Source organism: Pelobates fuscus, chromosome 12, assembly GCF_036172605.1.
Source record: "Pelobates fuscus isolate aPelFus1 chromosome 12, aPelFus1.pri, whole genome shotgun sequence".
In the NCBI taxonomy this organism is placed as follows: Eukaryota; Metazoa; Chordata; class Amphibia; order Anura; family Pelobatidae; genus Pelobates; species Pelobates fuscus.
In genome coordinates, this window is record NC_086328.1 from 112782967 (window position 1) to 112795852 (window position 12886).

The following is a 12886-nucleotide window of genomic DNA, read 5'->3' on the forward strand; positions in this document are numbered from 1 at the left end:
CTTACTACCAGGCAGAGAATATTCCATCACTGTACAGACAGTTAGTGGTAACTGCATCCAGATATCAGCTCCAGTGACAGAGGCAACATGTGAGTATGATGGGCTCATTGGGACAGAGCATAACTTTATGAGCAAATCCTACAAATGGTTCTGATTCAGTTGTGGTATAATATAATTATTAGATTATTTTCAGTTACAGGTTATTAAAATATAGATTCCTATGACAATGGATTTTTTTCCTTTTATTAGATCCAACCCCACCAAGCTCTTTAAACTTTACCAGCATCGGAACAAATTACATATCACTGTCCCTGGGAGAACCAGTGAATATGGCCAATATATCAAAAACGTTTAATATAATTTACAGCAATTCTTCATCATTTTGGACTGTGTCAGCAAACTCATTAAATGTCACCCTTGAGAACCTCACATCTGGGACTATCTACGCAATTACTGTAGTAACAGTTGGTGCTCGGCAGTATCAGAGTTTTCCTGTGACCATATCAGCGTACACAAGTAGGTTTACTCTGTGGTGTATTTATGTTTTACACTGCGTTAGGCTCAGCTGTGTCAATGCACTCCAGCCAGTATACCACCTATGACTCTCAGACATGGAATATCAGTAACGAACACACTCATATACCTAGAATTACAATCAAACACAACTTCTAAGTCATATACATACACAAATAAACAAATACACTCATACATACATACATATGTTGGTCATATTGTTTTGGAAATAATAGTTCAAATGACCAAACGCACATAGACACACATACATACATACATATACACAAATAGCCAACACACACAAACATTCCGTCAACTTCATAACCTTTTCTCTATTCTCATACCCCCGTTCCATTACTTTTTCCTCCCATCTCATATACTCCATCCCATTACTCATTCATCCCATATCATATCCCCCATTCCATTACTACTTCCTCCTATTTCATACCCACCATTAATTTACTCCTTTCACATCTCATTACCCCATTCCATTACTCCATCCTCCCATCTCATACCCCCCATTCCTTTACTCCTTTCTCTCATCTCAAATCCCCACATTTCATTTTTCCTTCCTCCCACTTCATATCCCCCTTTTCCATTACTCCTTCCTCTCATCTCATATCCCTCATTCCATTACTCCTTCCTCCCATTTAATTTTCCTCATTCCATTACTCCTTCCTGCCATCTCATATCCAACCATTCCATTACTTCTTCTTCCCATCTAATAACCCCCCATCAAATTACTCCTTCCTGCCATCTCATATCCAACGATTCCATTACTCCTTCCTCCAATCTCATATATATCCCCATTTCTGCCATCTCATGTCCCCCATTCCTTACTACTTCCTCCCAACTCATATCCCACATTCCATTACTCCTTCCTCCCATCTCATATCCCTCAATTCCATTACTCCTTCCTACCATCTCATATCCCCCAATTCCATTACTCCTTCCTACCATCCCATATCCCTCATTCAATTACTCCTTCTTCACATCTCATACCCCTGCATTCTATTACTCCTTCCTCCCATCTTATATCCCCCCATTCCATTAGTCATTTCTCCCATGGGCTGAGCCATGTTTCTCTCAGCAATTGTCACATCATGTCATCTGAGCAGCGAAGGGCAAATGATAGGTATTTATCCCGATTATTTATTTTATCTGACTGTTTATTTTTAATTGTCCATGTATTATGATTGTTTTCTTGCTCTAGAACCGAAGACAGTGAAACTCCTCAGAGACAATGCCAAGACATCATCTTCTGTTTCCCTGATTTGGGATCAACCTGACGAGTACCAGGCTGAATTTAGATACAGAATACAAACAGCAAATGCATCGTCTGCAATGATAAATGAAATTATTGTGACAAATCAAACTGTTAATGTAACTAATCTGACACCTGGGGAGACATATACATTCACTGTATTTACAAGAGCGGCTGATAATGTCACTGAAAGTTATTCTGTCTCATATACAACCTGCACAGGTGAGTAAAGACTGACCTCTTTAGGGGGAGAATAGTGGATACAGTCACAATAGCAGGCAATAGGGACTTCAAGTATATTGGAAATCTGGTTTACGAATATAACAAATTCCTTCCTATCTTCCTCCCTTCCTTCCACTCTTCCCTCCCCCTTCCTTCCTTCCTCCCCCCTTTCCTTCCTTCCTTCATTCCTTCCTTTCTTCTCATACTTCCAGTTTGTATATACAGTCAGGTCCATAAATATTGGGACATTGACACAATTCTAATCTTTTTGGCTTTATATACCACCACAATGGATTTGAAATGCAATTAACAAGATGTGCTTTAACTGCAGATTTTCAGCTTTAATTTGAGGGTATTTACATTCACATCAGGTGTAGGAATTACAACAGTTTGTATATGTGCCTCCCACTTTTCAAGGGACCAAAAGTAATGGGACAATTGGCTGCTCAGCTGTTCCATGGCCAGTTGTGTGTTATTCCCTCATTATCCCATTTACAAGGAGCAGATAAAAGGTCCAGAGTTCATTTCAAGTGTGATATTTGCATTTGGAATCTGTTGCTGTCAACTCTCAATATGAGATCCAAAGAGCTGTCACTATCAGTGAAGCAAGCCATCATTAGGCTGAAAAAACAAAACAAACCCATCAGAGAGATAGCAAAAACATTAGGTGTGGCCAAATCAACTTTTTGGAACATCCTTAAAAAGAAAGAACGCACCGGTGAGCTCAGCAACACCAAAAGACCCAGAAGACCACGGAAAACAACTGTGGTGGATGACCAAAGAATTCTTTCCCTGGTGAAGAAAACACCCTTCACAACAGTTGGCCAGATCAAGAACACTCTCCAGGAGGTAGGTGTATGTGTGTCAAAGTCGACAATCAAGAGAAGACTTCACCAGAGTGAATACAGAGGGTTCACCACAAGATGTAAACCATTGGTGAGCCTCAAAAACAGGAAAGCCAGATTAGAGTTTCCCAAACAACATCTAAAAAAGCCTTCACAGTTCTGGAACAACATCCTATGGACAGATGAGACCAAGATCAACTTGTACCAGAGTGATGGGAAGAGAAGAGTATGGAGAAGGAATGGAACTGCTCATGATCCAAAGCATACCACCTTATCAGTGAAGCATGGTGGTGGTAGTGACATGGTGTGGGCATGTATGGCTGCCAATGGAACTGGTTCTCTTGTATTTATTGATGATGTGACTGCTGACAAAAGCAGCAGGATGAATTCTGAAGTGTTTCGGGCAATATTATCTGCTCATATTCAGCCAAATGCTTCAGAACTCATTGGACGGCGCTTCACAGTGCAGATGGACAATGACCCGAAGCATACTGCAAAAGCAACCAAAGAGTTTTTTAAGGGAAAGAAGTAGAATGTTATGCAATGGCCAAGTCTTTCACCTGACCTGAATCCGATTGGGCATTCATTTCACTTGATGAAGACAAAACTGAAGGGAAAATGCCCCAAGAAGAAGCAGGAACTGAAGACAGTTGCAGTAGAGGCCTGGCAGAGCATCACTAGGGATGAAACCCAGCGTCTGGTGATGTCTATGCGTTCCAGACTTCAGGCTGTAATTGACTGCAAAGGATTTGCAACCAAGTATTAAAAAGTGAAAGTTTGATTTATGACTGTTAATCTGTCCCATTACTTTTGATCCCTTAAAAAGTGGGATGCACATATACAAACTGTTGTAATTCCTACATCGTTCACCTGATTTGGATGTAAATACCCTCAAATTAAAGCTGAAAGTCTGCAGTTAACGCACATCTTGTTTGTTTTCATTTCATTGTGTTGGTATATAGAGCCAAAAAGATTAGAATTGAGTCGATGTCCCAATATTTATGGACCTGACTGTATCTATTTAAATACGAAATACCATCTTTTATTTCTCAAAAAAACTTAATATATAAGCAGCATCTGAATGCTTTTTAATATTATATATATGACACATCACAATATATAACATAATAATATAAAAAAACTTCACAGACCACAGATTACATGTTTTTTTTTTTTTTTTATTCAGTTTTTTTAAGTTCTGTGTGATTTCCATTCTGCTTTCTTTCAGTTCCAGGTCTGGCTCAGAATATCACAGTAACTAATAACAATACTACTAATTAGCTCAGTGTGAACTGGACAATACCAGCAGGGAAAGTGGATAAATACACAGTCACTCTGAATGGAGACGTCAATAGAACAATCACAACTAATTCTACACAAGTGGATTTCACAGACCTACTGCCAGGCAAAAGCTACTCCATCACTATACAGACAGTTAGTAGTAACTGCAGCCAGTCAGCAGCTCCAGTGACAGAGGCAACATGTGAGTATGAAGGGGTCATTGGGACAGAGCTATTTGTTCATGTGTAGACATTGTGTGCACTGTAACATTATTGTAATATTTTTAAAGGGACATGTGGCGCACAGAAGTTCACCACGGGCTTTTGGAGGGGCCTGCTTGCCAGCCTCCTGCCAAAAGACTATGGGCCAGGTCAGCGACTGTAATGACCCATATTTTATTCCCTGGTTTGGCACTTTCCATAGAACCGAACGCTAGCTCACTGGCGGACGTTTGCATGCAAAACCGCAAATAGACTTCAGGGGGACTTACCCGCGAATTCCCTGGAACTGGTTTCCCTGTCGGTACCCAGCGGCACTTAGCCGCGATTCTATGGAACTGTTTTGGGCATTGGACCATGTGTGCGGTTGGCCAAAACTATGACTTTGGGAAATTCCTGAACCCCTGATCCGATGTGGGTGATTTTTGGATATGTTGTTCACCCAGATCGGGGCTATCAGAGGATGTGGGGGTACTTTTGTGGGGGTTTGTATGTTTTAAAGGTATTCTTTTTTTTTTTATAAAAAATTGTGTTTTTGTGTCTGGAGATAATTGAGTTAATACAGTACTTAACTCAATTATCTCCCAGGTACAGAGGAAGGATTGACCTAGTTTGTATGGGAGTGATTTGGGTCTGAGAGCCAATGTGATTGTGTATTTTTTAACCTGATTTACTCTCAGGTCCAGGGGGGAGTGCCCCTTGCATGGTGACTGTCATTAAATGCAAAGTGTGGTCCCATTAAAGTCAGTTCACTTCTCCCTCAACACGCAGCCTTGTCTTGTGATTGTAGGGAACAGCTATACCAGCTATACCTACTTCGGATTGCTATACTGGCTATAATCACTAGCTTTTGTAAGCGCTACATAGCTATACCTGCTAGACTCTCTGGGGTAGAATAGGTCCTGGGCTGGGGTCCAGGGTGGGTGGAGGACAGTGAGACCCCAGACAAGCTGTGGCGGCTAAGGTGCTATGGTGCTTATGGTATCCGGTGCGGTGCTTATAGTATTCCAGGCTACTAGGAAGCAGTGATTGACAGAGGCACCCAGTCGGGGTGCCAGGCGGTCTGTCACAGGACACGATTGCTCAGATGGCCTCTAGAGGTGCTTCCTGAGTCACTGATGTTCAGCAGCTCCATGTTCAGCAGCTCCATGTTCTGCATGGAGGCATTTAACTTTCTCCATAGAGTTGTATTGAGTAAATGCATCACTATGAGGAGATGCTGGTTAGTGCAGAATGTGTCTTGCCGCCCATGCATGATAGCCTCCCTTTGCTTTCCTATGGGAAAGTTTGATAATCTCAGCCAAGGGGGCAGAGATTGGGCAGGGTCAGCCGCGATCGGACATGTGTGGTGCTGGAACAATTTGTGAACAATAGAGTCAGGAATACACATTGCATTTCTGACTATATAGCGCAGCTTTAATTTGTAAATTAAAAACAATGGTATCAGTATAAATTGAAATTGCTTTATTTTAATCACTTCTTAATATTTTACTATTGAACAGATCCTACCTCACCAGGCTCATTTTATTTTACTGATATCGGAACAAACACCATTTCGTTGTCCTGGGGAGAACCAGCAAATATGGCCAATGTGACAAAGTCTTTCAAGATAACTTACAGCAATTCTTCATCCTCTTGGACTGTGTCAGTAAACACATTAAATGTCACCCTTCAGAACCTCACGTCTGGGACTAATTACACAATTACTGTAGTAACAGTTGGTGCTCGGCAGTATCAGAGTTCTCCTGTGATCAGTACCATCTTCACAAGTACGTTTACAGCTTTCTGTATGTCATGCAATAGAACATTTTATTGTGCTATCTCTTGCAGCTCTGGATAAAAATAAAATATTATAACTTTTACTGGACACTTTGGAATCATTAGGATGTTTATCTTCACTGATACATTAATCATAAACTGTATGTGTTTAAGGCTAAAGACTTTAATACAGTAGGAGATGTTTCCTTAGTGTCAGTAATTTGAATAGATATTTACTATTTTATATTGCCATTTATTAATATATATTTAATATTTTATTGTATTTTTTTAATATATAAGTTGATTGCATTTTATTTTCAAACTCTAGAACCGATGCCAGTGAAACAGCTCAGAGATAATGGAACGACTACTGCATCTGTTTTCCTGATTTGGAATCAACCTGATGAGTATAGAAGTGATTACACCTACAGAGTACAAGAAGCAAAATTCTCATCTGTTGTGATAAATAAAACAACGGCATCAAATCAACTCAATGTAACTGATCTGACACCCGGAGTAACATATACATTCACTGTTTTTACACGAGCGGCTGATAATGTCACTGAAAGTCAATCTGTCTCATATACAACCAGCACAGGTGAGTGAACAAATATTTATTTCTAACGTTATATTGCTCTAGTCACTATTGAGGTGACAGGGCCAGCACTGCAAGAGTTAAAAATGGTCACTTACCTTTTCACCAATGTGAAGAGTTCAGGGGTGCCTTTGTATGTCATGTTTGTGTTTGCAGGATGGTGTTTTGTGTTGGTGTTTTTTTGCTGGGATATCTGTACATGTACTGCCACATACATACATTTGCATACACATTCACAAACAGAAACACACCGACACATACACAGTCATATACACAAAACACATACACACACAGACACACACCTTGGCACATACATACAAACATAGATACAAACACCTTGACACACTGGCACACACAAACACAGATACACACTGGCACATACACCCATATACACAACTTGACACACAGATACACACTGGCACACACAAACAGATAAACACACCTTGACACACAGATACACACTAGCACATACACACACTGACATACATACAGATGTATAGATATACACACTGACATACACACAGACATATGGATACACACACTGACATACACACACTTTGACACACAGATACACAAACTGGCATATACACACACAGATACACACACTGGCAGATACACTTTAATATACAGATACACACTGGCAGATACACACACTGACACAGGAACATACACACAGACACATGTACATATATGTTTATATGGTGACTTCCTTTAGTGCTGTTGGCTTAGGCTGATGAGCAAGGTCGGCAATTGCTCAGTCCCTGCTGCTCCCTCCCTCCCTCCAGCCAGCATGCACTGTCTGGGAGGAAGTGCTGTCACTTCCTCCCAGAATCCCACACTACAGGGGCCTGGTCGCGTTCTGGACTGCTGTTTAGCGATACCTACTGGGTGGCACTAAATGCTTGGGCCACCCGATGGGCAAATTGCAGCAGAACCCCAATGGTCTGCACTTGGCATTAGGTGACTTTCTTGATGATGTCTGCAATTTAAACAGCCCAATGTCCAATAATTTGTACCCATTACATTTTAATGGCCAGACTATAAAAAGTACTGTACATTTACCACAGCTCATGTTTATAATTGCAAACAGCCTCACGTTAAAGTTGACAATTTAAACATAAAGATTTTAAAAAAATACTAATAATATGTGTCCTGGTCTAAAAATGTGTGCTCTGGTGTATTTTTACTACTATTGTAGTAACAACATACACCAAAAGGGACACTGTAGTCACTAAAACAACTTTAGCTTAATGAAGCAGTTTCGGTGTATAGATTATGCCCGTGCAGTCTCACTGCTCAATTTTCAGCTATTTAGGAGTAAATCACTCTGTTTATGTAGCCCTAGTCTCACCTCTCTGCATGTGAATTTAAAAGCCTTCTCTATTACTTTCTCAAAATAGTCATGTAATGTATACACTTACTTTATTCCAAATGTTGTTTAATTTAGAATTTCTTATCTCCTGCTCTAACAGCTTGCTAGATGCTGCAAGAGCCTCCTGTATTTAATAGACATGTGCAATTCGTTTCATCCCGAATGTACATTCAGACAAATTTTGTGCAATTCGGACATTCGGATGCTTACAAATGTCCAAAGTGCGGAAGTTCCGAAGTGCCAAAGTTCAGGGCTCTCAGTGCCAGGACTTCCACCACAACCACTTACACATCTGTAGTGCTACCAGTGCCCAGACTGCCACCATAACCACTTACACATCTCCCACTTCCTGGACTATCATCACAACCACTTACAAATCTATAGGGCTTCCACCTCCCAGTGCCTGAACTTCCACCACAACCACTTACACATCAATAGGGCTCCCGCCTCGCAGTGCCAGGATTTCCACCACAACCACTTACACATCTATAGGGCTCCCAGTGCCTGGACTGCCACCACAACCACTTACTAGACATGTGCAATTTGTTTCTTGCAATTTGGACATTCGGATGCTTAGGAAGTTCCAAATTGCTGACGTTCCGAATTGCCGAAGTTCCGAATTGTTGAAGTTATGTAGTTTGGAAGTGCAGAACCGAACTGAATGCCATTGGTCCTAATTGCCGAAGCAGACACATTTTTTTACTTACCCGAATTACCGAACCAAATTTTTTGCCCATGTACATCCCTAGTATTTAACTAAAGTTCAAATTACAGAGAGGAGATAAAAATGTTAAAGAAAGTTGTTTTGTAGACAATAGTGCCCGTTTAAGTTAGTAGAATGTGAATAATGTGAATAACTTGTGTTAATGTCTGACCAGTCTACACTTCTCAGGACCATATTTATTAAAGCACATTAGCATTTTTCAGCTATAGTTTGCTAAAATGTATGTACTTAATAAAAAAACAAACAAAAAAAATGTTTTACCACATTCTTGACATTTAACACTGAATTGTCTTGACACTATTGGGTTAACTTAGTGAGAGTATTCTTTCTAAATCAAGATCTTTGGATATTTGTGGACTACATTTCCTGTAATCCCCTGCTACGTTGGCTTGGAAGACTGCTGCTTTCTATATATTGATATGGTTGTGTAAATTGAATCTGTAGTTAGCCCAGTTTTAAAGCAAGTCTTGTTAGTATTTTTTCAATTATATCTCTTACTATTGACATTGGAACTTGCCACAAATGCTTTGCAAACTGTTATGTGTAATGTGTTGTTTTTTTTTCTCTATAGGGGTAAACTGGATACTTACACAGCCTGATGAACCTCCCTCGTCCAATCAAATTTCTTTTAGCTTCCCTGAGTTTGAAAGCACAAATGAACCTATAAAGTCTTATGCTGTGATAGTAACAACTGGAGAAAATGGTACCCTAAAAATTTGTTTATTTCTGTATCCCCATACTAGGGGTAGGCTACCTTTGGTATTTTAGCTGTTAAGGACTCAAACTACCATGTTGCTCTTACAGCCATAATGCTGGCAAAGCATCAGGGGAGATGTTGTCCTCAACATCTGGAGTGCCGACAGTTGCCTTATCCTGTACTATACAATTTTGAACATGTTATACAATGATGGTAATGGTTAAGTAAATGGTAATGGTGATGGTTAAGTGAACCATTATTTGAAATAAGCTCAAATTAAACTTTACCCAAGTTTGTAAAGATTGGCTCATTTTCTGGGCTGTGTAATCACATTCACAAGTTAAAAAGTAGACATGAGCATAAATTTGTTTTAAGACATTCATCCAAATAAAATATCTTAAAACAAATGAATCAGTTCTGAAATTTGTTTAGTTCATACCTAGATTCCCTGTATGGGTTAATGGGCAATTCGGATAATTAATTCACATATGATCTGAAAGAAGTACGGAACCAATTAATTTGGTGATATTAACCCCTTCAGGACGGAGTCAATATTACACGTTCTGATCAAAACAAAACGTAAACAAAAACTGGAATTTGCGCTATATGTCTGTTCACCCGTAGTTCCCCTCTTTCATATTATATGCACCCACACTTATTATATATCATTTTGTTCAGGAGAAACAGGGCTTTCATTTTATATCAAATATTTATATATGAAACATAATTTATTATGAATAAAATAAAAAAAAATGTGAGAAATTTAATTATTTTTTTTAAATTTGTAGTTCCGCCTCACATTTTAGCTGTACATGTCATAATACTGTTAGGTTTTACTGCAACAAAAAGCACATATTTGTAATCAGCGATGTCTCACAAGTACAACAGTACCCCCTATTAACAGGTTTTATGGTGTTTTGGAAAGTTACAGGGTCAAATATAAAACGTTCCATTTTCAAATTGAAATTTGCCAGATTAGTAATGTTACCTTTGAGACAGTGTGGTAGCCCAGGAATGAGAATTACCCCCATAATGGCATACCATTTGAAAAAGTAGACAACCCAAGGTATTGAACGTGGGGTATGTTTAGTCTTTTTTTAGTAGCCACTTAGTCACAAACACTGTTTAAAAGTAACCAATGGAATCAGGTGGGTGTACCTTCTTCTATTGATTGTCATATAGACTTTGATTAATAGATGGTGTTGAAACACCACAAGAAATTCCTATTACAAATTCCAACTACCACTTTGTATAAAGGGTTATTTGAATTTTGTGATGCATTTGATGTCACAAATCTTATCTTTTATGGGTACCCTTTATGAAATATATGTCAGTCGTCGAAGAATTTTCTTAGACTGACCATCTCTTTATTGGGCTATAAATTGATGCATTTGATTTTGACGCATTTTAAATTTAAAAAGTAAAAATGACTTAAGAATCATCTTTTTGTAGTAATCCTGTGTCTGATTTTCTTAGTTACACTGAAAGAAGAAACCCTATCTCTGGTCAGTGTTTAGGTTAGCAGCACTACTTTGGTCAGTGTTTGAATAGAGTTAGCGAGAAATAAAAATGTGTCTAAGCTTTGCATTTTGTTACAAAATGGAGTCACATCTACTAAGTGGTGACTTTACAGTATACATTTTTAATTTCTATCTTAACACAAAATGTCTGATATAAAATACCTGACTATATATGTAAATATATATACACACACAAGTGAAAACGTGTATGACATCACAAGTTTACAAGTGGCATTATGTTTATTCCTAATTTTTCTAAAGTCAAAATCATGTTCATGTGGTATCAATAATATATGTTTGATCACAAAAAATAGATAAGTAAAATAGTATTTTCCATTCATGTCCCAAATACAATTTGTTAATGCTGTTTTTCTGTGTCACCTGCTAGTGCTCAGTCTCGAAGTTGGACATTCATGTAGTAGACATAGTTTGTAAGCAAAAGTCTCAAAATCTAAGACTGTTTAAGGATTTCTTTTGAATAATTCTCCAATTATTCTGCTAAATCTTTAGTTGCAGGCCAGGTTCCAAGTCGTGGAATTCTGAACAAGACATACGATGATTTCAAGAATAATAAAACAAATACATATGTCTCAAACATCAAAGAAATGGCGAGCCGGACTTTGAGATCTCTTACGGCAAATTCTGTAACTGTTAAAATTGGTGCTGGAGATAAACAATATGGCTATTACAATGGACCCTTGGAACCATCTACATCCTACTGGTATTGAAACTTGTAGATGATTGTATTGTACATTCTTTATTTTTTAATATTATAAATTGTGTAAATTAATTAAAGCGGTGGATTTGGTACGTAAATAAACAGGTGAGTATTTGGAATATAGCTAAATAGGATGTATACAGAAAATGTATTTATTGTTGCAGACAGGGGCTGCTTAAACGTCTGCATGCCCTTTTAGCTTGCGTTAGATATGCATAAGGCTACCCTAGCTTTAAGATAAGGCCAGGGACTAATAAAAGTATTTGGAAAACAGGGCACACTAGATGGGCTGAATGTTTTTTACCTGCCGTCACATTCTATGTTTCTATGGATTCCCCGAGCAAATTAAAGATTTATTCAGTTTATGGGATAGCAAGTTACCTATTGACTTCAATTGAGGTATTGGTATTCAGTGAGCAGAGTAAACCCACCCAAAATCTTAACCATCTTAAAGGCAGTGGAAATATAGAAGAAGAAAAAAACATTAAACCACCAGACAGAAAAACTACTTGTAGTGTGCAGTGTATACAACAATATAATACTAAAATAAACAGTTGCAAGTTTTAAAATACTTTTAAAAGAAAACACCACACTAGTACCTTTTGCAGGAATAGCGGGGGAACTACCACATTTTATTTTTACTAATACCAATTTTGCTATTGGTTTTTTATATATTCTTATTGACAGAATTTCAATATAGTATGGCAGTGCTACAATGTTATACACAACTGATCTTTGCACAATGTATGTGTTAATAGAACATAAACATTCCAAATGAAATACATCTTATATATATTGTTTGCAAAGAAACTATAATGTGAATTGTACAGTTTCAATGGGAGGTCTGCCTAAACTCATTCAAATGAGAGCTTTTAACTTATTTTTAAGTATTAATAGTTTTAAAAGATAAAATAGTTATGTTAATATATACAGTTGTCACAAGCTACTATTAACTCTAACAGCATGCCTTTGACTCCAAATTAATTTATTCTTCAAGTTTGGAGAAAGAATGTGTTTTCTAGACTTTAATAAAGTTCCAAATATTTTTTTAGGATTAGTGTTGCTGGATTCACCGACATTGAGTTTGATAATGCCACAGGAACCATTCTGGAGGATCGCTCCGTAGCAAAGTTTTCTCCTTTCTCAAACGAGATTAAAA

The 12886-nt window shown here is 38.2% G+C and overlaps 1 protein-coding gene across 1 annotated transcript in view; it reads left to right on the plus strand.

Annotated features, from left to right (window-relative positions):
- Nucleotides 1–11737, plus strand: part of LOC134578543 (receptor-type tyrosine-protein phosphatase eta-like) — a 34136-nt gene extending 22399 nt beyond the window's left edge. The window contains exons 5-7 of the mRNA XM_063437521.1: nt 1727–1999; nt 9364–9495; nt 11520–11737. Coding sequence (XP_063293591.1) covers nt 1727–1999; nt 9364–9495; nt 11520–11737 — 623 coding nt within the window. The remainder of the gene's footprint in view (nt 1–1726; nt 2000–9363; nt 9496–11519) is intronic.
- Nucleotides 11738–12886: the final 1149 nt, after the last annotated feature.